The sequence below is a fragment of the Gymnoscopelus microlampas genome, assembly GCF_963454915.1.
Source record: "Gymnoscopelus microlampas genome assembly, chromosome: 17".
NCBI lineage: Eukaryota > Metazoa > Chordata > Actinopteri > Myctophiformes > Myctophidae > Gymnoscopelus > Gymnoscopelus microlampas.
Genome location: NC_139954.1, coordinates 26,953,559 through 26,981,473, shown reverse-complemented (window position 1 = coordinate 26,981,473; position 27,915 = coordinate 26,953,559). Strand labels below are relative to the sequence as shown.

Genomic DNA, 27,915 nt, shown 5'->3' with positions numbered 1-27,915 from the left:
CGCAAATTATCTATAATCATGTGATGAAGATGGATCTGTCCGGTTTTTCATATTCCATCAACAATAACCTGCCTAACATGGCGGCGACATTTTTTAAATTATTATTTTTAAAAAAACAGGCTATATTTACTCCTGACCTATAAAAACGGACCAGCGACCCAAAATGCGTCCCGACCCTATGTTTGGGAAACGCTGACTGAGATGAAAGCATTAAGTTAACGTCACACGGTGACGGTACGTAGACTCAGTGGATCACCATCATTCCACACCGTGGTTGAATGGTGTGGACGACGGACGCAAAATGAGCAGCCTGTGGACTCTACCTGTCATCTGATCCAAAAAGTCTGATGTTTCTGTCCAACTCGATACAACAGGGACAATGCGGCTGTTTATTGTCACAGCTTTGATCGTGTGCCTTGTCAAGTCAGGTATGTTAAAATATCTGTTTTTATTTCGGCTTTATCATGATTCCATGGCACCGCGTTCTTGCGCGTAAAAGCTTGATATGATCCAACATGTGCGTAACTGATCTCTGAACAATTGGATTATGAACCATATAGATCAATTCCAAAGTTACAGGTTATATCGAATCATAATTAGGCTACTCGAGCAGATGCGCACTGAATAAAGCATTCATGCAAACATAGAAAAATAGCCTGGTTGAAAGATTTTCAAAGATTCGCTTAAGAACTTTCAACTTAATGTTTCCCTATTGTGCACGTTAAGGCGTTTTTACAAGCCAAATGCAGAATGTCTATTTTGGTTAAACTTTGACGGAAGCTAAGAGAGTTGTAATTGGCAGTAGCTATAAAAGCAATGGATTCAGTTAATGATGTAGCAGGTTTCTTTTCTAAAAAGATCATTGGCAAGTGTTCTACATTATTCCTTGTATAAACAAATACAACCTTAACCTTGTTAAAATATGTATTACTTACTACTTATGATTATGAAACTGGTAAGGAATTCCATGCAACCATTGCTAATGAACTGTTACAGTATAGTACTGTATGTATTAAAGTAGTTCTACACAGAGGCAACAGAAAACCACCCTCTGACTGATAGATAGGTCACTATAAAGTATTTCTGAGGTTTTACATATGATTAGCACAGAGAATAATGGAATACAGTTTATATACAGTTTAAGGCATAATTCAAATGTGTTTCATTATTATTATTGTTATTATTATATTATCATAACCTGGTCCCTGTTGAGTGAGTGACATCAAAGTTGGTGTTAGTGGATGTGTGTGTATCCCTGTATAGTGAATGCATGTGATGTTCTGCATAATAAATCAACCAAGGCTGACAGACAGACAGGTAGACAGACAGACAGACAGACTGTATGGCTATACTTGCACATTCAAACATACATACATAGAAACAAACAAACAAACATGCATGCAACAACATATATAATACACGCACATACTGTAACATACGTACTGTCCACATTGATGACAGTATGTGCGTGTTGCAGGGCTGGCGCTGCAGATCCGGTGCTACCAGTGTGAGGAAGTCACACACAATGACTGCTCCACCCCGGAGTTCATCGTCAACTGTACCGTCAACGTGCAGGACATGTGTCAGAAGGAGGTTCTGGTGAAGAAAGACGGTAGGTTATGATACACAGATGGTTCTCAAAGTGGGGTCCGGGGACCCCCAGGGGTCAAAATATACATTTATATGTTGGTTATTCAAAAACAGCATATTTTGAATAATCTTTTTTTATTTTTTGCATAAATCTTCTCTTCTGGGGGTCCCTGGCACAAAACATGTTCAGATGGGTGTCGGCGGCCAAATACACAATTTGGGGGTCCTTGACTTGAAAAGGGTTTGAGAACCACTGGTCTAGCATACTCTGGGGCAGTAGGATTTTCAGTTAGGATTTAAGGGGTTTATTCTGTTATTAAATGAACACTGAGGATTTTCCTGTGTATTTGTTTTATGTTGTTCCGCTTGAAATAATTATCATTACAAATGCCATTTGTATCTGAATCAATTCATACAGAAGGAATACATCATCAACATCATTACACATTATAATCTGTGATGTGTGTTATGCTTAGTGGCTGTAATTTGAGAAAGTGTAAAAGAGATTCTCACTATCGCCAGACCAGAGACCACTTTATGTGCATAGATAAAGGTATCAATTGATTAGAGATCAGTGCAGAGAGAAAGATAGAATACAATACTATACAATACTTTTATTGGCAACATTTAAAAGAACATAGAATCATCATTAAAAGCCCCGAAATCGATAAAATCACAAAAATGCTGAAGCTTGTTTCCATTGTAGTCCATTTTAAAACAATCAACACCAAACAGACTATACAAACAACATGGTTTGCATTGGTTACATTGTAGCTATTAGGAGAATACAAAACCTATTTTGTCTATCAGCTACAATGTGCTTAAAATCAAATGTAGGGCTAAAAACTAATTTCACATCAATATATACGGGGGGTGTGTGAGAGTGTGTGTGTAAATGGTGCTTTTATATAGCACTTTTATTCAAAGCGCTTTACATAGATTGTGCATTACATTCACCCACACATTCATACACCGATGGCGGAGGAAACCAAAGGCACCAACATGCTCATCGGGAGCAATTAAGGGTTCAGCGTCTTGCTCAAGGACACTTCGACACTAACTCTGGGGGAGCCCGGGATCGAACTGGGAACCTCACGGTTGCCATCCGGCCACTCTACCCCTGAGCCACAGCTGTGTGTGTGTGTGTGTGTGTGTGTGTGTGTGTGTGTGTGTGTGTGTGTGTGTGCGTGCGCAAAATGTTATACCGTATACAGTACATACAAAATGTCACTCTTCCTTTTTCAAAGGAAGTTTTCAAATAATTGTAGTGGAGTAAAAGTACAGTACAATATTTGCCTCTGAGGTGTAGTGGGGTAGAAGTATTTAAAATTAGAAATACTCCAGTAAAGTAAAACATACCTCAAATTGTACTTAAGTACAGTACTTGAGTAAATGTAGGCTACTTAGTTACTTTACACCACTGTAATAATCATATCCGTTGATATGCTCTGGTCATGATAACTGTCTGCAAGCTTAGCAAGCATCTCTCAGGACAACATTGATGTTGTTGTCTGCAGTCTCCAGATAATAATGGTTTTCCAACTGTTATTTTTCCTGTAGTCCAATTGTTCATGGCTGTGACCCTGGATAGGATAGCAAACACACCAGCCTCAGGCTATTCTGTGCAATTTGCAGGTGACCATATCTCAGCATGTAAAAGTAATGTTGCAGCTGGCAGTTTATAGAACAGCCATCGATATGTGGCCACCTAGCTTTAGGGACCATTAAAATCCCCCTGTGGGCTTGTTACACACTGTGTCTGCCCAAATGCATTTTGTTCTTGTATGTTTATTTCTGTGTGTTGGTGCACGCACGCAAGAGCATGTGTGTGTGAGTGGGAGAGAGATGTTAAAAGAAACAAAAGCCAGCATGGTGTGTGTGTGTGTGTGTGTGTGTGTGTGTGTGTGTGTGTGTGTGTGTGTGTGTGTGTGTGTGTGTGTGTGTGTGTGTGTGTGTGTGTGTGTGTGTGTGTGTGTGTGTGTGTGTGTGTGTGTGTGTGTGTGTGTGTGTGTGTGAGAAACCAGCATGACTACGTTTGTGCAAGCATTTCTGCGTGCGAGTGTGCGTGTATGTTCTAGAGCCATGTACTGGCAAGCGTTCTGGTGGAAGTGTGCATGCCCAATCACATAATTCCTAATGACTTAAGACGGGCCTGGAATATGATTGTAAAATTTGCTGTCCACATCTGAATCTCTCCTGAACATTCACACCAGATTCAATGCTGCTGTTTGATGTTTTCTGCGGTCTCTATTTGATTTTTCAGTCTACTGACTTGCCTTGTTAGGACTTAGGAGTAAAGTGTTTCTGTTGTTCTTTTATAGGGGCTTATTGGGGTCCCAGGGGATGGCAATTTCCACCCTCTAGTGTGTGCATTTAACCTCAAATTCAGTTATTTTATGCATATTTTCTCCACCTCTGAAAATGTTTTGTGTATCTGAATCCATGACCATCCATCTACATTACAGACTAACATGCCTATAATGCCTATACAGTTTTTAAATAAACTTTTTCCTCTATTTTTCACTATTTTTGCAAATTTTGAAAAAGGGCTTAAGTGGTCACTTTTGTTTGCCACCCTCTATTTCTTTTTCCCAAATTACACCTCTGTTCTCATACTATGCTTATTTGATAGCTTTGTCATCATCCCAACGACAACAGGTCGCTACACCCCCCCCCCCCCCCCCCCCACACACACACACATACAACCCAGCCCTGCAAGGTTGAATAAAAGCAATAAGCCCCTGTCTTCGGATGTATGACATGTCATTCCCAATCCAAAGGGCAGGAGCGCTGTAATGCAGAGTCGGCAGTTCTCTAATAGGAAATTTCCACATGAATGCTCATGAACATCCATGCCTTTATCTCTCAGCTTCATCATTATTGCTCCTCCGCGCGGAAAGACGGACCCTGGGAATTATAACTGACCGCGCCCTTATCAGTGTTTGTATTTGATGTAAATGTAATGGATGCATTCGCACAACTATACCGCCATCTGACTGGTATGTGGTTTTAGATTGGGTCATTGGAATTGTAACGAGTGGGTCGATTTGATCTTTCTAAGTACACTCACCGCGTGATTGCTGCCGTATGGAGCCGTGGTTTTGCATTCAGGTGTACATTCAGGTGTAGATGTAGAACATGAAGAACCAGTCAAGTGTGTCCTCAGTGTCACTCCCCCAGCACAGATGAGTCTCTCTCCATCCTCATCTGTCTCCCTGACCGCAAGCTTAACATAGATTTCTACATAGATTTAATTGACTGGGGTCCCTCAGGCCTCTATGCTAGATCTGCTAATATTTCCATCTACACCAAATCATAGTTGCTGAAAATATCCGATCTACAAGTTCGCAACGCGTTGTGATCAGCTATTTTTGGCTTATGTTTAGCCCATAATAGGTACGCACTAATAGGGTTCATGTGGTTTAAGTCAGATCATCGATAATGTGTACCGATTGACGTGATGTTTGGACAAAATCTGTAGGAGTAGTAACAAAAAAATAGTTTAGCAAAAATAGTGTGTAGTGCCGGAGATTAGCTGCTCACAGGCAGACGGACGGACGCACACACACGCACGGATGGACGGACGGACGGGTGTGAAAACATAGTCGACAATAAATTCCTTCCAAGTCCTACTACAAATATGAGTCTGGTCAGACATAGATATAAACGGCAACTGGTTGGCAGAGGCATACAACCGCAATGCACTATTTCTAAATCTTTCACTGTTTCCCCTACCATTGTGTTGTGGAAGGGGGGGGACGTCACGTCAATTGTATTTTATTTTATAGCACCAAATCACAATGTATCTAAACGTGCTTTAGAGCAGGTCTAGACCATACTCTTTAATTAAAGCAACAAAATAAATGTGTTATTTATCAAATTGATGTGTGCACCCGTTTCAACATCATCATCATTCCATTCTATTTACATCTGTTTGCTGAATGACAAGGGAGTGGTTATTTTTATTTGGCTAAAGAGACCTGTCCTCTCAGCTCTCACACTGAGCTGTCATTGCCACATGGCAAGCTTCCTGCCGTACATTTAAATGTCCACTGCCTATTATGTGTTGGAGGCCCCTGAGGCCTCAGCAGGGGGACTGAGAAAGACTTAGAATTACCTCTCTGTGCCACATCTCTGCACTGTCATTAGAGATATGGACTGGGTCAGCCGCTATTTTCTCCCAGGCCAGTTCCAAGATGATGAAAGAAAGTCATTGAACGCAATCACACACACATGCACGCGTGTGCACACACACACACACACACACACACACACACACACACACACACACACACACACACACACACACACACACACACACACACACACACACACACACACACACTTATATCCACAAAATAAGGGTTTCAGGGTGTGTAGTTGTAATCATTCCTGCTCGTAATGGAGTTATTTGTGGTCTTCGTTGATCTGCAGGTGACCACTTCCCTCATTGACTGTTGAACTGCAGTGAACCTTATGATTGGCCAGCTTAATGTAATCGTATTATCTGACTTGGTTACTGTTCATGATTGCAAGTGCAACTAGGGTTGTGTATTGAAATTCAGTCCCAAGTAGGAACTGAATCCCAATGTCATGCAAGTTTTGTGTTTTTCTTTATGAATCTATTTTTCTGCACTTCATATGGTTCAATTTGTAGCGAGGATTTGTGTTTTACGCAGAATAACAATAAAGGCACACAGCTTTTAATATTTAACCCATCGGCTTCACTGATTGGCTGAGCTATGTGTCATATTTATACCACTTCGACAATATAAGTGGTGGCCTGTGATAAAATGTGAGATACGCCTAAGACCTGATGAGTATTGCACAAACGGGCACCCGACTTGCGTGGCACCCGAGTAGGCCAGGCACCCTAGTCATTCTAATTTTGTAAATCCACACTGTCCACATACGCTTTATCATAAAACATCTTTCAGTGTCAAATGGTTGGGGGAGAACATGGTAAATTTCCACTTCAGTGCCGTCTTGGTGCATGCACTCCTCTGATACACACGTGAGCTATAATCAGTGTGTAGATCCTATACAGACTACCCCTGTGCATCCTGTGCATTTTGAGACAGGCATTGAAGTAAAAATCACACCCTGTGTGAAGGAAGCGGTGCCTTTGGGGCGGGCCTTAACTCATTTCAGTTCGTCCCTATTGGTGGTATGAGTCCACTTACCAAATCTGTACTTGGTAGCATGCTGCAAACTGGAATGATGGCTGTTTAAAGGCCAGCCAATGGGCAGACAGAGGGGGCGGGGCTTAAGTAATGACAGTGAGTCCCTATTGCTGGCTTTAGTCCATGTACAAAATTTGTACTCCATAGCATGCTGCGAACTTGAGTTATGGCTGTTTGAAGGCCAGCCAATGGGAAGACAGAGGGGGCGCGGCTTCAGCAATTCATGCTGGTCCCTATTGGTGGCCTAAGTCCACATACCAAATGTGGACTTGGTGGCATGCTGCAAACTGGAGTTATAGCTGTTTAAAATCCCGTGCTCATCCCGTGCTCATACGGGCGCTGGGGGTCCCTGGACCCCTCTTTGATAACTTCATCAATGCATGCTCGTGCCTATTGGTGGTCTAAGTCCACATACCAAATGTGGACTTGGTGGCATGCTGCAAACTGGAGTTATAGCTGTTTAAAATCCCGTGCTCATCCCGTGCTTCCACGGACATCCCGTGCTCAAACGGGCGGACGGACATAACTTACGGGGGGGTCCCTGGAGCCTGCTTTGATAACTTCAGCAATTCATGCTCGTCCCTATTGGTGGTCTAAGTCCACATATCAAATTAGGACTTGGTGGCATGCTGCGAACTGGAGTTATAGCTGTTTGAAATCCCGTGCTATAAACGGGCGGACGGACATAACATCATTGGGGGTCCCTGGACCCCTCTTTGATAAGCAGTGGCACGTGTGGCCAAAGAGAGGAGAGATGGCATAGGCAATGTCCAAGGCCGTGTGTGTGTGTGTGTGTGTGTGTGTGTGTGCGTGTGTTTGTATGTGTTTCTTCTTTGCCGTCAGGCTCGGACGGACGGACGGACGGACATACGGACAAAGCCACGTATAGAGCGGTTGGCACCGCTAAAAACAAAGCTGTGGCTTTGAGAGAGAGAGAGCACAGATTTGAGCAAGAGAGAGTACATTTCAACTCGTATCATTTGATTGGCTGATGATAAAAACATAATTGGCACAAGGAATCAGACTTTTCATATTACATAGACGTTTGAATGACACAAATCCGTTCAGAATTATGTACGGTATCAGACCGGGGATATCATACATCATGCTCAGCTTTCTCCTCGGGTGCTCAGGCCCCGAAGCATCCACGGAATCGGCGTCTATGGCATAAGTTTACAGCTATAATGAAATTCCCAAAATACGGACGTCAGGTTGAAAGTCTGTCTGTGGGTTTTATAAATATGTAACCAATGAAAAGAGTTAACAAGAGCTTGACGACTTAATACAAATTACATAGGACCCAATGGAACACAGGTTCTTTTTTCCATTTCCTGAAACCAACCATGTTTCCGTAACACTACATCTATTAAGACAACTAGAACTTCGGCCCCGCTGCGCGGGGCCTCAGCTCTAGCGCCCGCGCCCACGTATCGCCCGCGCCCACTTGGCAGCGCATATCAGTGGCGTAGCCAGTGGAACCCACTTATAACCCACATGGGCATCCCAGTTAAGAGCCACCTCGGCCCCACATAGAATTCCCTTGGTGGGGCCCACCTAAGGCCCGTTTCCTGAAACCAACCATGTTTCCGTAACACTACATCTATTAAGACAACTAGAACTTCGGCCCCGCTGCGCGGGGCCTCAGCTCTAGCGCCCGTGCCCACGTATCGCCCGCGCCCACTTGGCAGCGCATATCAGTGGCGTAGCCAGTGGAACCCACTTATAACCCACATGGGCATCCCAGTTAAGAGCCACCTCGGCCCCACATAGAATTCCCTTGGTGGGGCCCACCTAAGGCCCGTTTCGGTGGTCACAAACGGTGTTAGGGTGACCACCTCATTTGGTAGCATGCAGGGGCCTTAAGCAGCAGTAATGTAACACAAGCTTAACACAGTAGAACCGAAATTAGCAGAAATTACTACATTTCCCATGATGCCCTCTGATTGTGCAGCAACGCGTCGCTGCCATTATGTTATATTGTGTAACAAAAACCCACAAAATACACTAAAATGAAACTCTTCAACGGGCTAATTAGGTAGCATTGATGACATTTACCAGACTAACGTTCATACAGGTTGTTGGTAAGATGTGTAACAGCTCCGTTTCAGTCACATCAACAGCGTTAGCATTAGCCGCATGCTAATGCTACTCGTTTGTTAGCTCATTATAGGCTATAACGGCTCATTATAGGCAGTGCTTGGCTAATAGTCATTTAACCCAACTAACGGCAACACAGTATGGACATAAACATTCACATATATGCTTTAGACACTATTAGCAGGCATTAACAACCAGCAGCAACAGAATCCAAGTTGCAGGCCACGTTAGCAGCTAATGCTGTGTACGATGAGGGTTGGCAGTTCTGTTTGTCGTATAAGCGATTTTGGGCTTATGTGGGCGCACAATCTACAATGGAGTAACTGAGCAGGAATAATAAATAATTCACCACACTAACGTTCAACACCCACATGATTTTGGGGGGGTCCCCAGGTGATAGTGAAGTGACAACTTAAGGACATTTAAGACCTTTTTATTACCGAAAACAAAATAAAAATGTAAAGGAAAAGACCATTACTGCAACAAAAGTAGTAAACAAACTATACTATAAAACATTGGCCAAATTGTCAAATAATATAAGAAAGAGGCAAACATTTTGAAAATAGCCGATCTACAAGCTTACTACGCCTCGCAACGTGAGGCGCTGTGAGCTTGTAGATCTGATATTTTCACAATATTGACTTGTGGAACGGAATCAAACAAAATGTGGGGGTCCCCAGTTCAAATATGATTATTTTGGGGGGGCGCGGCCTGAAAAGGTTGAGAACCACTGCCCTAATCGGACCGAAATTATCTGAAATGACTACATTACCATAATGCAGCCTAAACGTGCATTGCACGGGGCGGTCCTGCCATTACGTTAGTTACTGGAGTTGCTGTGGAGCTACACAGTTCTCCACAAGACACACAAGCCCACAACATACACCATGTACAATGGACTAACCGAGCAGCAATATTAACATTCACCACACAAACGTGCATTGTTGACAAAGTGATTGCACAGCCGCTTTAGCGTTAGCTACATGCTAACGGTGAAAGTCTGTTAGCGCTAGCTGCATGCTAAGAGCTGATGTTAAGCACCCCTGGGAACTAATCATTCAAATACAACGAACGCTATCACAGTAGTGGACATAAACATTCGTTACATTAGTAGCAGGCTGCAGTGACCTAAAAGTCTTGACAATATGAATGACAGGGCGATTTATTAGAGAAATTGCGGTGATTGTGCTGTCCAGCTCAGCTCGCACAACTATCACAGAGCCCTGTCGTTGCTGCGTCTGACTGTGATGGTGGCAGCAAGCTGTCTGCGATGCTGCTGTCTGGAAACTGGCCTCAGCATGACACGACCAATGAGAGTGAGCGATTTTGTTGTTGCTAAGATACAGTGTATGGCGTCTCTGCCCCATGGCTTGTAGATCTCTCTCACATGATTGGCGTAGCCTGCGTTGCCAGGTCTGCCTTTTGTGTAAGCGATTTTGGGCTTATTTGGGCGCGCTTTTGGGCTTGTTTGCATAGACCACGGCAACGCTTGTTTCTTGCCTGTTTCACGGATGTGGCAACGAAGGTGCTCAGTTTTGGTCCGCAGATGATGATGATTGGCTGTTAAAAGAACCATCCGGAAGTAAATTGCGAGCTGGCGAAGTGATTTGCATAAGTATTGGGGCATAATGCGTTTCATATTAATTGTACATCCTGCAAGTACAGTAACGGTATGGGAAGCAGCTGTTGTTACAGGCAGAATATTGAGGAATTTTGGGGGGAAATGTGGAGTTAGTTGGGCCATGTGTCTGCTTGGAGAGTGGCCCCATACACAGCCCATACACTCGTGTACACTCCATGAGTGTGGCCGCCAATTATCGTAGCAGGATAAATCTGATAAGACTGATATTGGGTCATTTACTAATACAGTTTTAGATGACAGAGTGTTTAAGAGTCCACATTTAATTATCTTATTTTGTTGGACTATTGCATTGGTAATGGTATATTTTATTAGGTTTTTATGCTCTTCTTTACTTTTGATTGAATTGATATACGTGGTCGGTGTGGGGGGGGGGGAACAGGCACAGTTTCTATGGGCTTTGGGTGGGTGACTGTTCTAATGGGAATGCAGGGAAGCATGTAGAACTGTGACTACCACCTGGTCTCAACTCTGGGTTGGTATGGTTTTGGCCTACTAATAAACTCAACCGTGTTTCTAGATGGTTCGATTTGTAAAAAGTGGGGGACATTTTCTGAACCGATTAAGCCCTATATACTTCCTATGACAAATAGAGAAGATGGCTGATCTACAAGATCCATAACGCATGGCATTGCAATGCTTTGTGAGCTTGTAGATCTTCTATTTTACTTTTTTTTGTAGTAAATAAATTATAAAAACATTTTTTTTGAACATACATTTTAATTAAATTGTAAAATATGACATTATCTAAAATAATATAAAAATAATATTTGTAATAGTATATAAATAATGGTATTTAATTCTATCTGACCAGAAGCAGGGATCAAACATCTTCGCAATGGCCATAAAAATGAATTAGCAAATATTATCAAAAGGAGAACATGGATCCCACTCCCCTCCCTCCCAGCATCCCACCCTATTTCTAGATAATTATAAACTAAAATGTTTATAAGCAAAGTTTTTAGTTGTAGAATGAGTACAACTACTCTCTGGCAAGATTGTTTTTGTCATTGAACAGGGATTAGATTCATCTTGGAAACTACTTAAAATTCACAATACAGACATGTCAAAGAATATGAGAACCCCAGGGGTCCCAATTAGTTAATATAGCGTCACAATCATTTTAACCACTTTAACCATATTTTATACTTTGGCTATACAACAATAGCAGATATACAAGCTCATAGCACGTCACTTTGTGCTGCTCTATGAGCTTGTAGATCTGCTATTTTTGAAAAATCCCTGGCACAAAATATGTTTGAGATGGGGGGTCCCCACCAAATACATATCATTTTGGGGGTCCTTGACATGAAAAAGTTTGAGAACCACGTGTTCTAATGAATCCCTCAAGGTGCTCATATACATATGTCACAGTTAGCAGTTGTCACTGCTTGCATCGGTGCCCCTCCCCAATTGTTGGTCTTAACACTGGAGATGTGTTGTCATCATGGGAGGGAGAGAGAGAGAGAGAGGGGGGGGGGGTACATGGGGTGGCCTGGTGACAAGACAAATAAGTGTAATGATTCCCCTACGATTGGTGTGAAAGGAGGTCTGGATAGCGAGGGGATGGGGGTGAATCTCTCACAGTGTGGTATCTTTCTCAGGTGATGCTGATAACTCACAGCACTGGAGCAGAAAATGGCGCTGTTGCTGTGAAATCTTCCTTTCGCCGACCGTTTGATAAGTTATTATAGATATGAGCATGAGTATAATATAACTGGCCATGAAATGCCTTGCCGATTTCACAGTGTGAGATGTTGCTGCACTGAATCTCATGTCTAAATGTTTGGACATGAGAATCTACTGTACAGCACCAGGAATATCCAAATACATACTGTAACACAACCTCATCACAATTTATGTGGTTATAAAGACAGATATGGAGGTCACCCTTAAGCCCTTTTCATACTCGCTGCTATTTTCAGCACGCGATACCATTGTGCGAGAGAGTTACAGTATTATGCATTATAGTTCAATTTCTTTGACTTTCAGAGTTACATAATTTGCGGTGTATCAGGAATGTAATGTAGTGCACCTCAAAATGCTTAGGTGGACATGGATTAAACATGAACATGTCCACAATGCAAGCCTTTAGATATTAGTATAGCAACATATGAAGGGAACCAATTAACCCATTCAATCCGGGAACGCAGACTGTGTCATTTATTTTTATTTTTTTTGCTATAACCATTATTTTACACTTTGGGCTATTCAAAAATAGCAGATATACAAGCTCATGCCGTGCTACGAGCTTGTAGATCTACAATTTCTTTTGAAAATGTGTGCAAATCTTTGAATATATATATTTTAAAGCGAACATTTTTTTAACTCAAAATAGTTTTTTTTTTAACTTAAAAAATATTTTGTGCCAGGGATTTTTCAAAAAATCAAGCAGATCTACAAGCTCATAGCGCCGTACTATGAGCTTGTAGATCTGCAATTTTTTAATTGCCAAAGTATAAAATGTGGTTAAAGTAGTTAAAAGGATTGTGACGCTATATTAACTAATTTTGCTGAGGACCCACTGGTACCCCCCCAAGGACCCATGGGGGTCCCCTGACCCCACTTTGAGAACCAATGAGCTAAGGGATCAAACCAGGAACCTTCCAATTCCCAAGCAGCCACACCTCCTGGGCCACTGCCGCCCATTCATATTGTACATTTTTGTAAGCATCAGTGCAGTAGCCCAGTGGTTCTCAACCTGTGGGTGGGTGACAATGTAAGACCTTTTTAATTCCTACAACAAATAAAAAAAAGAAAATAAATGAAATGGGGGAAAAAAGCATCAAAAGTAATCATCAAAATATAGCCTACTATAAAAACTGGTCAAACATTGGCCAAATTGTCAAAGAATACAAGAAAGAGGCAAAAAATGTGAAAATAGCCGTTCACAGAGCTTGTAGATCTGCTATTTGCACAATATTCATCTGTGGAACCGAGTCAAACTAAATGTAATGCCTCAACTCCTACAATTCCAGGTGCTTGTCAGGGTGGGGAGTCCCCAGTTCAAATATGATTATTATGGGGGGTCCCCAGTTCAAATATGATTATTTTGGGGGGTCGCGGCCTGAAAAGGTTGAGAACCACTGCAGTAATTTATAGTAGAGCAGTCGCATGGGAATCAGACCCTGTTCAATCCCAGCTCCTCCCATGTCCTTGATAGTGACCTTGCCTCCTCTCTGCCACCCCAGGTATAAGACCCTGGAAACGCCACTGTGATGGTCAACTGCCATGCGCACAGGCATGTTGACAGTAATTGTTGAGAGGGGAAGGGAAGGAAAGGTTTCAGGCCAAGGACTCACCCCAGCAACCTAAGGTCCCATTACCATTACCCCACTGCCTCTGTTTGACGGGACCAGCGAGGGGGCAGCAGAATGTCTGCAGCAGAAGTGTCCCCGCACGATTTCACTGCTTATCTAAATGAGCCAATTCTATTCATGAAAGTTAATTTGCTGCATTGGGGTAGAAGAAATGACTGCGAGGTTTTGTCACAATGACACAATTCACCATTCTATTGTGGAACTCTGAATGACTTTAGGAGTCATCTCTTGTTATAATTTGGAAACGTGGTTTTAGATCCTGTGTCTTTGTGAAGGACTTGGGCTTTTTGTTTTTGTTATTTTTCCTTCGCTAAACCACCCTCGGACGATGTCCAGATTTCATTTAAATGAAGATGACGGACCGTAGTTCCAAAATGAGACATCCACAAAGTTTGTTTGTGTTGCAATAAAGAAAAGATACATTTTACTGACTGAATTAGCTATCTACGCCACTGAGTAAAAGAGAGTGTGAGTGCATGCACGCACGCACATGCACACACACAAACAAACAAAGACACATACACACGTACCTGCCTCTATATGAAATTTGACAAACACAACTTATCAACATGGATCATATCTGAATGGTTCAATAGTTCAAGGTGTGTACATACACACACATGCAATATACAGTACAGTAAATTGCAGCATTAGGCAGTTACATTCTTGTACTTTAGAAATAAGTGGTATGAAATAACAGAATAAGAATATAATTTAAACAAATAAGGTTAAGCATCTGGATGCATATTGTCTCTTTCGGTCCACATTTAGAGTATTTTTATTTTCTCTTAATGATCTTGGCCTTAAGGAAGATCATCGAGGAGGTGAAGAGGAACAACCTGCCAGCAATGCTGTGTTTTTTTATCCATTTAAAAAAGGCATCCCAACACCACAATCAGAGAGCCCCGCGCCTTTGGAACCTGAACATTTTAGGAACAACTCACGACCAAAGCAGTGGTCCAATTCCCTCCCAACTTGCTACAAAAATCGCTCATACAAAAGTATATAAGTACTTCTACTTTCTTTTCCACCTTCACATGTGTCTCCACTTCTACTATCTAAAAATCATACGGTGTTACATATATTTCAGCTCGCAATTTACTTCCGATTTACTTCCGGGTGGTCCGTTTCTACAGCCAAAGCGAGCACCTCTTTGACGCTGGCACCTTCTTTGACGTTGCCTCATCCGTGAAACGGGCAAGAAACAAGCACTGCCGTGGTCTATGCAAACGAGCCCAAAAGCGCGCCCAAATAAGCCCAACATCGCTTACACAAAAGGCAGACCTGGCTACGCCAATCATGTGAGAGAGATCTACAAGCTATGGGGCAGAGACGCTATGTGCCATACACCGTATCTTAGCAACAAAGAAATCGCTCACTCTCATTGGTCGTGTCATGCTGAGGGCAGTTTCCAGACAGCAGCATCGCAGAGAGCTTGCTGACGCCATCACAATCAGATGCAGCAACGACAGGGCTCTGTGATAGTTGTGCGAGCTGAGCTGGACAACACAATCACCGTCATTTCTCTAATAAATCGCCCTGTCATTCATATTGTCAAGACTTTTAGGTCACTGCAGCCTGCTACTACTACTACTCCACTACTGTGATAGCGTTTGTTGTATTTGAATGATTAGTGCCCAGGGGTGCTTAACATGAGCCCTTAGCATGCGGCTAACGCTAACAAACTTTCACCGTTAGCATGTAGCTAACGCTAACGTGGTTGTCATGCCTGAAGCGGCTGTGCAACGACTTTGTTCACAATCGCTAGTTCAAAATTTGACAGGGGTGCCACACGTTATTAGATTCTATGTTTTTATGACATAGACTCGTTATGCCATGGTGAGGGGGGTGATAAAAGGACTGAGAGGGTGATAAGCTTGCATTGTTGCCTCATTGCTGCCGCCTTATTTTCCCAAGGGGTCCATGTCATCCACAACAGTGTATATGGCTGTGTGAGACCACACCTACTTGCTTGTACTACTTGCTACCTAGCTTGACATCACATATATGAGCCTCTGCCCTGCTTCCAGTGCCATTGAGCAGAACATTCATGTTCAGAGGAACTGGACTGTACATTTTGTGTGGATGGGACTGGAGTTTAATTGGAAAACACTAGCAGTAACATCATGCTTAGGCTGAATTGTATTTTAATTTGAGGACATTCTTTAAAGGGCTTCAGAAACCTAAAAACAAAATCAATGTTTGGAGAATCGTTACGGCACAGCAAACTATTTCAAAATCTGGTGCTTTAACCCCCAGAGTATGAATGGACCTATTATGCTGTATTGTCACCTAAAAGGGTCGATTTCTACATAGCTGAAATGGTGTCCCTTGTAACAGTTCTGCAAACATTGCATGAGCCTTGGTTAGTTTGTTGTTTGATTTCATGCATTCTGAAACTTCAGGCTGATTCATCTGTCTCACTTAAAAAGAGAAATCCTCAAGTGTCACCAGAGACTTTGAGACGCTGGACTGTTCATCATTCTTCATCGTTCTTTGTGCATCCAACCAAAGCGTTTCACATTAGTCCTTCAAGCATGTGTTTTCCTGCAGTGCTGGAAAGCTGATATGTTATTTTTTCCACTTTTCTATAAAGTTTCTCAGTAGAATAATTAAGATAGGAGTGCTGAATGTTCAAATTTCCACACACAAATGAAGTGAAATCCCTCCCAGCAGAGAGAGACAAAAACGTCATTGCGTTTGTAAATCTTTATTGCGTTCATGCAATCTGAGTTGAGTGTTCCCCCGCTGGCTGCATGGTCAGATTTATTGTGATGATGTTGGCCAGAAAAAAACACCCCACACCAGTGCTCAAACCCTTTGTGGAAAAAAGTCATGATGCATTATACCTTATGACATTGGGTACTGGGAATTTCACAGGTGTTCTGGTGTTACTAGCAAGCCAGAAGCTCAGTGTAACGCTTACTACACAAATATATACAGTATATTGATCCCTAAATAATTATTGGTACTTTGCTTTCACTAAACTACTACTCGGATTCTCGTACAGTACTATTATGTAAATGTATATGTACACTATGTACATAGGTAGGTTTGACCGTTTCTTTGTTGTTTACCAGCTTTTAATTCACCTTTACGCTGCAATAGCTCAGATAAGGGGGGGAAACACTATTTTGCCAGAACATGTTCAGCTCTGCTTTGGTGAACCTGTGATGAAGTGTTTACCTGACCAGCATAGCTCAGGGCGGGATGGGCTCTTATCTAAGCTCCTTTTCAGCTTTAAGCTTTTGTTTGGGGGTCAGTGTGGTCATTGTACAATTATCCACCGGGACATTTTGGAGTCTGTTTGTAGATGGATACGCTGTCAAAGGGATGCTTTTGTTTGGGGGAAGGTTTTTCACGTTCCTCCGTAGGATTTCAAATGCAGCATTGAAATCCTGTGTAAATCACACGTTCATTACACAAGCTAATGAAAGCAGAATCTTTCTTCCTATACTTAATGAATAGTAACAAATGAAGGAAAATGCAGGTGGGAAGTACTATCACTTGGATTAAGAGTTCAACAAAACAATAACTGAGGGGAAATGGCTGTTCCTGGATCTGGTGGATGAGGTCATTCGCCTCTGTGAGCGGAGGGGGCGGAACCGTCTATTGGTGGGGTGGGAGGCGTCCTTGATAATATCGAGGGCCATATCTTACCCCTTATGTCTAAACTTATTAGCCATATTTGACTATTGTGGAAAATATGTTTAAATAGTTCAACTAGCCGATATACATCGACGCGTTGTGAGCTTGTAGATCAGCTATTTTAATAATTTTAAAAGGTTTTTCGAAATAGTAAAAATGGTAAAAAAGTTTAGGGATAAAGGGCAAGGCGGCGTGCAATATAGGGCCCTAAGGGCCTTAGACTGACAGCGTTGTTGGTAGATAGACTCGATTAATGGTAATGAAGAGCCTATGATACGCTGAGCAATTTTCACCACCCTCTGCAGTGATTTCCGCTCCAAAACAGTACAATATCACACCCATGGGCAAGTCAAAGCACACCCAATTATTTTTGCTATTCATAGCAAAAATAACTGATCTACAAGACCACAGTGCATCGCATCATGACAAGTTGTGAGATTATATATCTCTATTTGCGCAGATTTTTAAAATGTATGAATTATTTATTTGGCCTTTAATAGCATGCCTAAAATTGGAGGCAGCTTGTACAGGTCCATGACCCTAGTATGTCACATGATGTACACGCCCTGGACATGATGCTAGTATGTCGCAGGGAATTACCCACAATCCAACCCTTGATGCTGATTGTCAAGCAGGGATGCATTGGGTACCATTTTTATAGTCTTTGGTCTGACTCTGCGGGGGATTAGACTGAAAGAACGAGCCCAATCGATGGTCTCGAAGGGCGGATCCAAACCCAGCCGCCCGGATTCGTGCGCCGCTTGCTATTGCTTCACCAATCTATGTCCCCGCCTCCCCTCCCCCCCCCCCCCGGCCTGTACACGGAGCACGCTGACGTCACCAAATTTAGAGCGACGCCCCTCTGCACTCTGATTGGTTAGGAGATAACAAGGTCCTAAGACCATCGTTCCTGCACCGTTCTCCCAGGCTTTTTTTTCTTTTGTAACAAAAAAAAAAGCATGGGTTTCCGAGGCTAGCGGGGGATTGAATCCCAGCCTCCCAGTCTCAGTCACAAGGCCATTGAGCTGGTACTCATTTAACTATTCTCATTTCCCTTAGCTACCCACTCTCCCATTGAAGGTGCAATACAACCTGTGTATGCTCTGCACACGATTTGGACAGCATTGCTCTAAAGATTCGTCTGCTCAGTCTCCAATCCTCAGACCTGCACTTCTGCAGTGTGGGTTGTTTGCACATGAGCGAGCTGTCAAATACCATAACAACAGCACTAGGAAATGTACAGATGGCCCTAATGAGTATCAGTGATGAGAGTGTCTGCAAGGGTGGATGAGGGACCTCTCAGTAGCCAGTGGTCATGGAGGCATGACAGAAGTCCAGCCCTGAATGTCAGTGAGACAAGTAGGCCTTACACAGTTAGTACATAATCGCCTGATCTCAATTAATTGAGCTAATCGCAATTATTTTGGGATAATCGATAGAATCATTTCCATTCATCTGTATAAAAACAGCTGGATGGAATTAATGTAATTATTTCCATGTCGCTTTTTAACCACTTTCAACCTTGTGTACCTATTTTGGGCATTTATGTCAAAACATTTTTTAATGTTAATATATTTCTCAACAGATCTATAAGCTCACAACGTGTCATGATGTGTGTTGTGAGCTTGTAGATTGGCTATTTTTGAAATTGCGAAACTGTACAATTATTAAGGATATGGCCTGTGTTGGCCATAGTACATTAATTATTTAGATTATTGGTACCTGTCATTGCCAGTTTGTATATTTCAGTAGTAGGCTTTGTATATTTGTCATTATCTGCCTTGTGCAGTTTTTGTTTACAAAGCCTAAAAGGCAAACTGGAAAAAAATAAAATCATTAATCGCAATTATCTGTATGACAATTAATCATCAACTAATGTCATGCTCTTGATAGCTCTAGAGACAAGCGAGTGTCTGTCGAAGTTGTTCTGAGTTTTAAGATTTAATTCTTTACAATTATGTTAAGTATATTATTCTGTGATGCCCCTTCTATGGTATAACACCCACAAGCACCACGCTCACTCACATCACCCTACACACCAGTTATACTTAAAAGAGCCATTTTTCATTTAAATTCAGACATGGCATCTAAAAACGAATGAACTCTAATTGCTGCACGACTGGAAGCATTCTGCCAGGAGACAAAGTTGCCTCGCAACTTCACCGTCACTGTGATGACTGCATAATAGCCCCATCATGGCTGTGCAATGAAACAAGAACTTTAACAATATTGTTAGAGTCTATCAGAGTATATCAAAAAGAGTCAGCTAACTAAAAGATGTAGTACACAGTCTGACCATATAACATTAATATGCTGATTAAACTGTGGTTCAGGATGTCTTCTCGTCTCAGCCCGCCTCTCGTTGATCTCGCCGCTGTTCTGTCAAAAATCAACAGAGATGCTACAGAAAACAGAAAAACATTACATATATTTTATAGCTGCAAACACGTACGTACGTACGTACGTACGTACGTACGTACATACATACATACATTCATACATACATACAGTACATACATACATACATATAGTACATACATACATACATACATACATACATACATACATACATACATACAGTACATACATACATACATATAGTACATACATACATACATACATACATACATACATACATACATACATACATACATACATACATACATACATACATACATACATACATACATACATAGACATACAGAACATATATATTATACACACATAGACATACATACATATACATACAGAACATATATAGACACACACACACACACACACACACACACACACACACACACACACACACACACACACACACGCACACACACACGCACACATGCACACGCGCATATGGATTATGTAAGACCGCCTCAAAAAAGTGAATCATCATCAGTTCATCCAGCAGTGTCATGCTATTGTAGTTTTTGTATGTATAATGTTTACTGTGTATATTGTCTTTTATGACAGATGATTGCTTTATGTTTTTAATAAAATGCAATGACGAAGTAGCTGGAATTGGAACCAGACATCCGTTTAATTAAAGAATAATAAATATTTTGATAACTCACTTTCCTATCAAACAAACTACAGTATGTAAAACATAAGTGGCTCCGTGGTAGTCGTGCTTTTCTAATTATATTTTTTACATGAGAAACATTGGTTTAATTCAAAGAACCAATAAACACCCTGAAATGTGCAAATATAGATGATAAAACAGGAAAATGACATTACATTATATATATATATAGCCACTCCCCGTTCTAAATCGCTTCCCTTTCTACCACACTTGCCTTCACTCATTAGCCACTCCCCATTCACGATCAACTGCATCCACTACACCTGCCTCCACTCACCACAGCCAATCCTTGTTGCAATCACCACAGTATAAATACACCTGCCATCTCTCGACCAGTTTGATGTGGAGATTAAATGGCGTTAGCTGGTCTCTGCCGGACAGCAACGATATATATAATGTAAATTCTATCAATTAGAATTAGTTGAATTAAATCTCTGTTACGTTTAGTCTAGCAGAGTCTTTCCAGTGACCCAACTCCGCATGATGGGGTGCCTGACTCTGTTTGACCTGAATGGATCAGAGCCTTAATTAGTGTCATTGGTAACATCTGTGTTTACCTACTATTTTGTGTAAAAATGGCTCAAAATGCTGCACTCCTCAAACACAAACACCCATTTCTTCTTGAAGACAAAAGAATAGAAGTGCTGTGTGATCACATACAGCTGCTCTGAGAGGGTGCAGGGTTGATACAAGGAAGCACTGATTAGTGATTACTGGAATAAACAGCAAGTCTGCTGCAATAAATCTACTGGTTTTGTAGAAAAAAGTAAAGTTAAAATGCCTCAGTATGTCTCAGGACTGCATTTAGACAGCAATCACACAACATGCTGTATAGGTTATTAATTGGCTAAAAGGGACAGAATATTCTATGTAATTAGTCAGTGGTTGTTTGAGGGAAAGATGCTTCATTATCTCTATGCCACACGTTCCAATTACTGCCATCTGGTTCTCTTGCTGTTTTCCAATTACCGCTCATGATGAAAAACAATATATTTATGCAGTCATCCACACCCATTGTAGTTTCTACTGAATTTGATACCTGCAGCTGGCTTTTTTTCTTTTTACCCCCGCCAGGCCGGAATGGCTGAAGGCAAAGGATTATATTTCTATATGTTGACAAAATTGAAATTATATTTAGTCATCGTTTTTGTCATCACAGCTTAGTTTTTATCTAGTTGATTTCAATGATGATGATTGCTTTCACCTCGATTCAGCTAACTGATGTAATTAATGGTGCTGTAAGTGCTGTAAAAAATATTTTGTCTTCAAGAAGAAAAAATATTTTGTTAAACAGTTAAAGCTCTATATTCTGATAGTAATCATTGCTATAAGTGCTTGTTCCGTAACAGGGATCTCCTTGTCTCTCCAGCTCTTTAGTAAACGGAAAATACATTTTCAGGTGGGTCACAAATTTCATCCAATCAGGATGAACCCTTTGATTCATCAGCTTCAATTTTATAGTGTTCCAGTTCCAATTTTGTCTGCTCCATGTTACTTACTTATCCTATATCCTGAATTAATTCTATCTCCTGTTTGGATACAATTTTAATCCCGACTTGGAAATCATGTAAAGAGCTGGAGAGACGGAGAGACCCCTGAACAAATTTCAGAATATAGCTATTTAACACTTATTTTAACAGAAACATATCACTTATAATATCACCTTTATTATATCATTATTTCCACATGAACAGTGTTTGGCTCTGAAAATACCAGTTTCACACTCAGCATGATGTTTTAACAAGCGTCCCAACCATTGAACCATGCTTTTAAGTTTTAAATGACATATTCCAGATGGTTGGCAAAACTTTTTGTTTATCACTCTTAATAAAAACGTGTACATAGTTACAATTGATATTTTAATTAAATCCTCAATCCTACATCATTATTTTTAAGTTGCAAGAAATGTTTGCCTCTCGTTTTTGGCTTGGCACAATTCTATCACTAATTGTGGATAGGTTCTTCACCAGTCATTATTACACGGTTTATGCCTTCTGTTGTCTGTCTTGATGGAAAAGACTAAACGGGTCTTGTGTCTCATCTAACAACCTCACAGGGTTGTCAGATGAGTTTCCATCTCCAGGTGGAATATTCCTTGCATGAAGCTCTAGCATTTCACGCTTTGTTGAAGCAAAATGACACTTTGGCAGGTTTGGGTTCAAGATTCAAGAAGTTTTATTTGTCACTGACTTATACACGTACAAGCAATGTTGTTGGGACTTGATTGTGCTACATACATATAACAAAAAAATATTAAAACAAGAAAATAAAGACTAGAATAGAATGACAATAATGACAAATAATATATACAAATATACAGTTATAGGGCTATACGCTAATATTTAGGGACTTGTCTTAGACAGGCACATCTTGCTACCATAATTGACGGCCACAGTCATGGAGTGTACACGAGTGTATCGCCTCAATGGCCAAGCAGACACATGGCCCAACTAACTCCACATTTTCCCCCAAAATTCCTCAATATTCTGCCTGTCAAACCAGCTGCTTCGCATCCCATCACTGTACTTGCAGGATGTACAATTAATATCAAACGCATTATGCTCCAATACTTATGCAAATCACTTCGCCACCTCAAAATTCACGTCCGGGTGTTTCTTTTCACCAGCCAATCATAAGTGACCACCCTTTCACGTTGCCACGTCCGTTGCCACGTCGCGCTGACGTACGCTAAACAAGCGCTGCCGTGCGCACTATGCGAACGAGCCCAAAGGCGCGCAAAAATAAGCCGACCATTGCTTAGACACAAAGTCAGACCTGGCAACGCAGCCTACGCCAATCATGTGTGAGAGATCTACAAGCTATGGGGTAGAGACGCCGTGTGCCATGCACCGTATCTTAGCAACAACGAAAGCGCTCACTCTCATTGGTCCTGTCACGCTAAGAGCAGTTTCCAGACAATGGCATCGCAGAGAGCTGTAGTGTTTACATATATCTATGGCTGTAGCCATCAGTCAGTCGCAGCGACGACAGACAGGGCGCTGTGATAGTTGCCATGTAGCTAACGCTAACGTGGTTGTCATACCTGCAGCGGCTGTGCAATCACTTTGTCAACAATATTCGTGTGGTGAATGTTATTATTGCTGCTCCGTTAGTCCATTGTAGATGATGTATGTTGTGGTATGTAACGTAATGGCAGGACCGCCCCGTGCAACGCACGTTTAGGCTGCATTATGTTGTAATTTCAGATAATTTCGGTCCGACTAGGGCAGTGGCTATCCCCCGCCCTCCCCCCCCCCCCCCCCTACATCATATTTGAACTGGGGACCCCCCCATTTTGTTTGACTCCGTTCCACAAGTCAATATTGTGAAAATAGCAGATCTACAAGCTCGCGTTGTGAGCTTGCAGATCGGCTATTTTCAACATGTTTGCCTCTTTCTTATATTATTTGACAATGTGCCCAATGTTTTATAGTATAGTTTGTTGACTACTTTTGTTGCAGTAATGGTCTTTTCCTTTACTTTAGCTTTTTCATTGTCTCCGCCAGGCCGAAAGGCATGGCGCCAGAGTATGTTTTACCCCCTGTCCGTCCGTCTGTGGATAGCTAATCTCCCGCATCGTTGCCTTGCTCGCAGCGAAACTGTGCACACACTCCCTGGATGCCAATTCAGAACCTCTGCCCCCATTTCAATACACGCCGTCTCCGTTTGTAGATGTGTGTGTGTGCGCGCGCACACGGAAATTACTTCAACGCGCGTGTGTGTGTGTGTGTGTGTGTGTGTCTGTGTGTGTGTGTGTCTGTGTCTGTGTGTGTGTGTGTGTGTGTGTGTGTGTGTGTGTGTGTGTGTGTGTGTGTGTGTGCAGTACTGTGCGTCTTCTGATTATTAAAAGACGCATCCAACTCACCATTCGTGTGTCCACATGCACTGTTGTGCAAACACACAAAAACAGCCGCCATCTCCACACACATTCCTTGTGTGTGTGTGTGTGTGTGTGTGTGTGTGTGTGTGTGTGTGTGTGTGTGTGTGTACGAGCGCAACAACACACAAACGGCCGCCATTTTGACCAGATTGTACAGGGTCACACATTTCCGTATAACACCCGCCACCGAAAAGATGTGATGACTCATTGTATTATTATTTGATTATTAGATAATGATTATACATGCCCCATGATTATTATAAGATCATATATCTTAATCAAATATTATAATCATATGATATAATTAATCATCAGAACTTATTAATACTCATAATAAAATAACAATATTAAATAACAATATATTGCCCATTTCCCCCCAGCCATTTCGCCATTTAGATATGTATATATATATAGAGAGAGAGATAGATAGAGATAGAGATAGAGAGATAGACAGATAGATAGATAGATAGATAGATAGATAGATAGATATCCAGTAAAGTGCAGTACTTGAGCACATGTAGTTATTTACTCACCTCTGTAATTTAATTCATGACTCCCAGGATCCATTCTCTTTTGGACTCCTCTTAGGACATGCTTATGTCTCCTACAGACTACGCTAGGCTACTTTACAGGTCACACTTGGACCATTGATAGGCAGGAGTAGGCAGCTTTAGCTTTGTAAAAGGTGTGAATGGGCCAGCCAATGTATCACTTCAGTAACGTCACTGGCGGCCGGCGGCTGTGTCTATTGTTGTCGGAGCAGAATTCATTATGGCCCCACTAGCCCTCATGACGCTACGCCAGTGATCGGCGCTGCCAAGTGGTCTCTACGTGGGCGTGGGCGCTACGTGGGCGTGGACGCTACGTGGGCGTGGACGCTACGTGGGCGTGGACGCTACGTGGGCGTGGGCGCTAGATGTGAGGCCGGCGCAGCCGGCCGAACTTCTAGTAACATATAATTAGCAGCGTTTCCGTGTGCAGTCAATTCTGATCAAAACTCAAAAAAGTATATTCTGACAACATGTACAGTAACATTGCGAAACCCAACACAGCATTTAAAACAAAAATGACAACTTTGTGTCGATTTTCCTATTTGAATTAGGAAGAAGATCTGGACTGGATCCACGGATCCTCAAATAGTAAAACCACCATAATGTTCATATTTGACATCTGATCTTCTTTTAAACTCCGTTTCTGGTTTTGTAATAAAATACTATTATCAGGATCTACCAAAAGAGTAAAGACCTGTTTCACTGTGCCATGTAAGTCAATGATGAGACGATTTGGTTTACTGATTTCTAATCAAAAGAGAAACTACTGAACATGTCTCACCAATATTTGGAGTTACTTCATGGCAAGGTAACACAACCCAAACCTCTACAAAAGTATCATTGTGCTTTATTTAACCCATTCAATCCGGGAAAGCATCTGTGTCATTTTGATTTTAGATTTTAGCTATATAAATAGCACATTGGTTCTCAAAGTGGGGTCCCAGTTAATATAGCATCACAATCATTTTGATTAAGCTATTCAAAATGTTCAAATATATATCATAGCGCATCACTTTGTGCCACGCTACGAGCTTGTAGATCTTTGAATATATATATAATTTTTAAAGCAAACATTTTTAACTAAAATCTTTGCTTCTGGGGGTCCCTGGAATATTATCTTTTTAAAAATGTTTGAGCACCAGTGATATAGCAACATTATTGTATAGTATTGTAATGGCTGTGTGGGAGAGATGGGATAATGAACACAACATTAACCTGTGGTTCATTGAATGTCTTTTAAATGTAGAGTTTGTGTAACGGATCGAGTGAAATTATTGCTTCCAAGGAAAATAAGAGGCAAAAACTGAATTATGGCTTCATTCACCTCCCAAGCACATTTTCAAAACAAGTCCTGCATGAAGGATGTTCCTGCTGATGGGTGGTGGGCGGTGCGTTCACCATTCCATTCAGACAGATGTTCAGTACTTTGACCGTTTGTACCTACAATACCGTGGCACTCTGCTCACATTGGACGATCGGCATTTTCTTCTCTGGTGTTTTGTATTGCTGTTAAGAGGGAAAAAAACGAAAAAAAACTATCATCAGGTCACTCTAGACCAGTGGTTCTCAAAGTGGAGTCCGAGGACCCCCAGGGGTCCTTGAGGGGATTCCAGGGGGTCCCCAGCAAAATGAGGAACAGTTTAACAACTTTAACCCTATTTTCTTTAAAAAAAAAAATCAATAGCAGATCTACAAGTTCACAACACGTCGCATCGCGATGTGTTGTGACATTCAGATGATACGTTTTCACACTCTCCACTGTTATTTCTCCTCTTACACTTAGCTTTTAGTATGACAGTTGTAAAATTATGTACTAAATGATGTACTAAATGATGTACTAAATCTAATCTAACAACAAAAATCTTATGGGGGCTCCTGGCACAAAATATTTTCAAACGTTTTTTTTTTTCAGGGGTCCTTGGCAGGAAAACGACTGCTGTGGACAATATTGTGGACTGACAATAATGTAAAACTGGACTGAGTTCAGTGGAACTCAATTTGAGCTGTAGTCGAGATCAAAGGGCATGGAGTGCTGGGCTGAGACAAAGTGATGCCTCGTTTACAGAGACTATTTCCAAACTCATTGGTTAGCACAACTGTCTGGCCTTTTCCACATCCATTTATAACTCTTTGTTTCGGCCTCATGCACACATGCATGCACCGCACACACACATGCACACACAGTTTACAGTACTATCCCCTCGCTCTGAATATAACGCCTGTGTGTGTGTATGTGGTGGAAGGTAACTAAGTTCTGTTACTCAAGTACTGTACTTACTGTAAGTGCAATCTTGTACGTTTACTTTATTTGAGCATTTCCATTTTTTGTTAATTTATACTTCTACTCCACTGCAGTACATCTCAGAGGCAAAGATTGTACTTTTTAATCCATTGAAAGTATTGTACAACTATTTTATCCTTCGGCTATTCGAAAATAGTATATAAAAGCTCACAATACATCGCATTGTATCAGACAAATGTTGGGGAAAAAAGTGAAATGGGACATTCTGCATTATGAGCACTTTTACGTTTGGTAGGTACCGTAAGTATGTTTTGATGCCAAAACTTTTGTACTTTTACTGAAGTAAACTTTTGAACGTGGGTCTTTTACTTCTACAATTTCTACATTGTGGTATTGATACTTATACTTAAAAAATTGTGTGTGTGTGTCTTCTTATTACAGGTATACATTACCGCAAGTCTTGCGCGTCGTCAGGCGCCTGCCTCATCGCCTCCTCGGGCTACCAGCAGTTTTGCACCGGCAGGCTCAACTCCGTGTGCATCAGCTGCTGTAACACGCCTCTGTGCAACGGGCCACGACAAAAGAAGCGCCCGCCATCTTCTGCCGCGTCGTCCGTCCTGAATGAACACTACCGCTACGTCCTCTTCCTCTCTGTCCTCTTTCTGTTCTCCTCCACCCTCTGCTGA

The 27,915-nt window shown here is 41.7% G+C and overlaps 1 protein-coding gene across 1 annotated transcript; it reads left to right on the top strand.

Annotated features, from left to right (window-relative positions):
- Positions 1–291: 291 nt before the first annotated feature.
- LOC311064386 (ly6/PLAUR domain-containing protein 1-like) lies at positions 292–27,915 on the top strand (the record flags this gene model as incomplete). Its single annotated transcript, XM_084084217.1, has 3 exons — positions 292–428; positions 1,478–1,612; positions 27,671–27,915. The coding sequence occupies exons 1-3, from the start codon at positions 380–382 to the stop codon at positions 27,913–27,915; spliced, it is 429 nt and encodes a 142-aa protein (XP_083940343.1). The 5' UTR covers positions 292–379.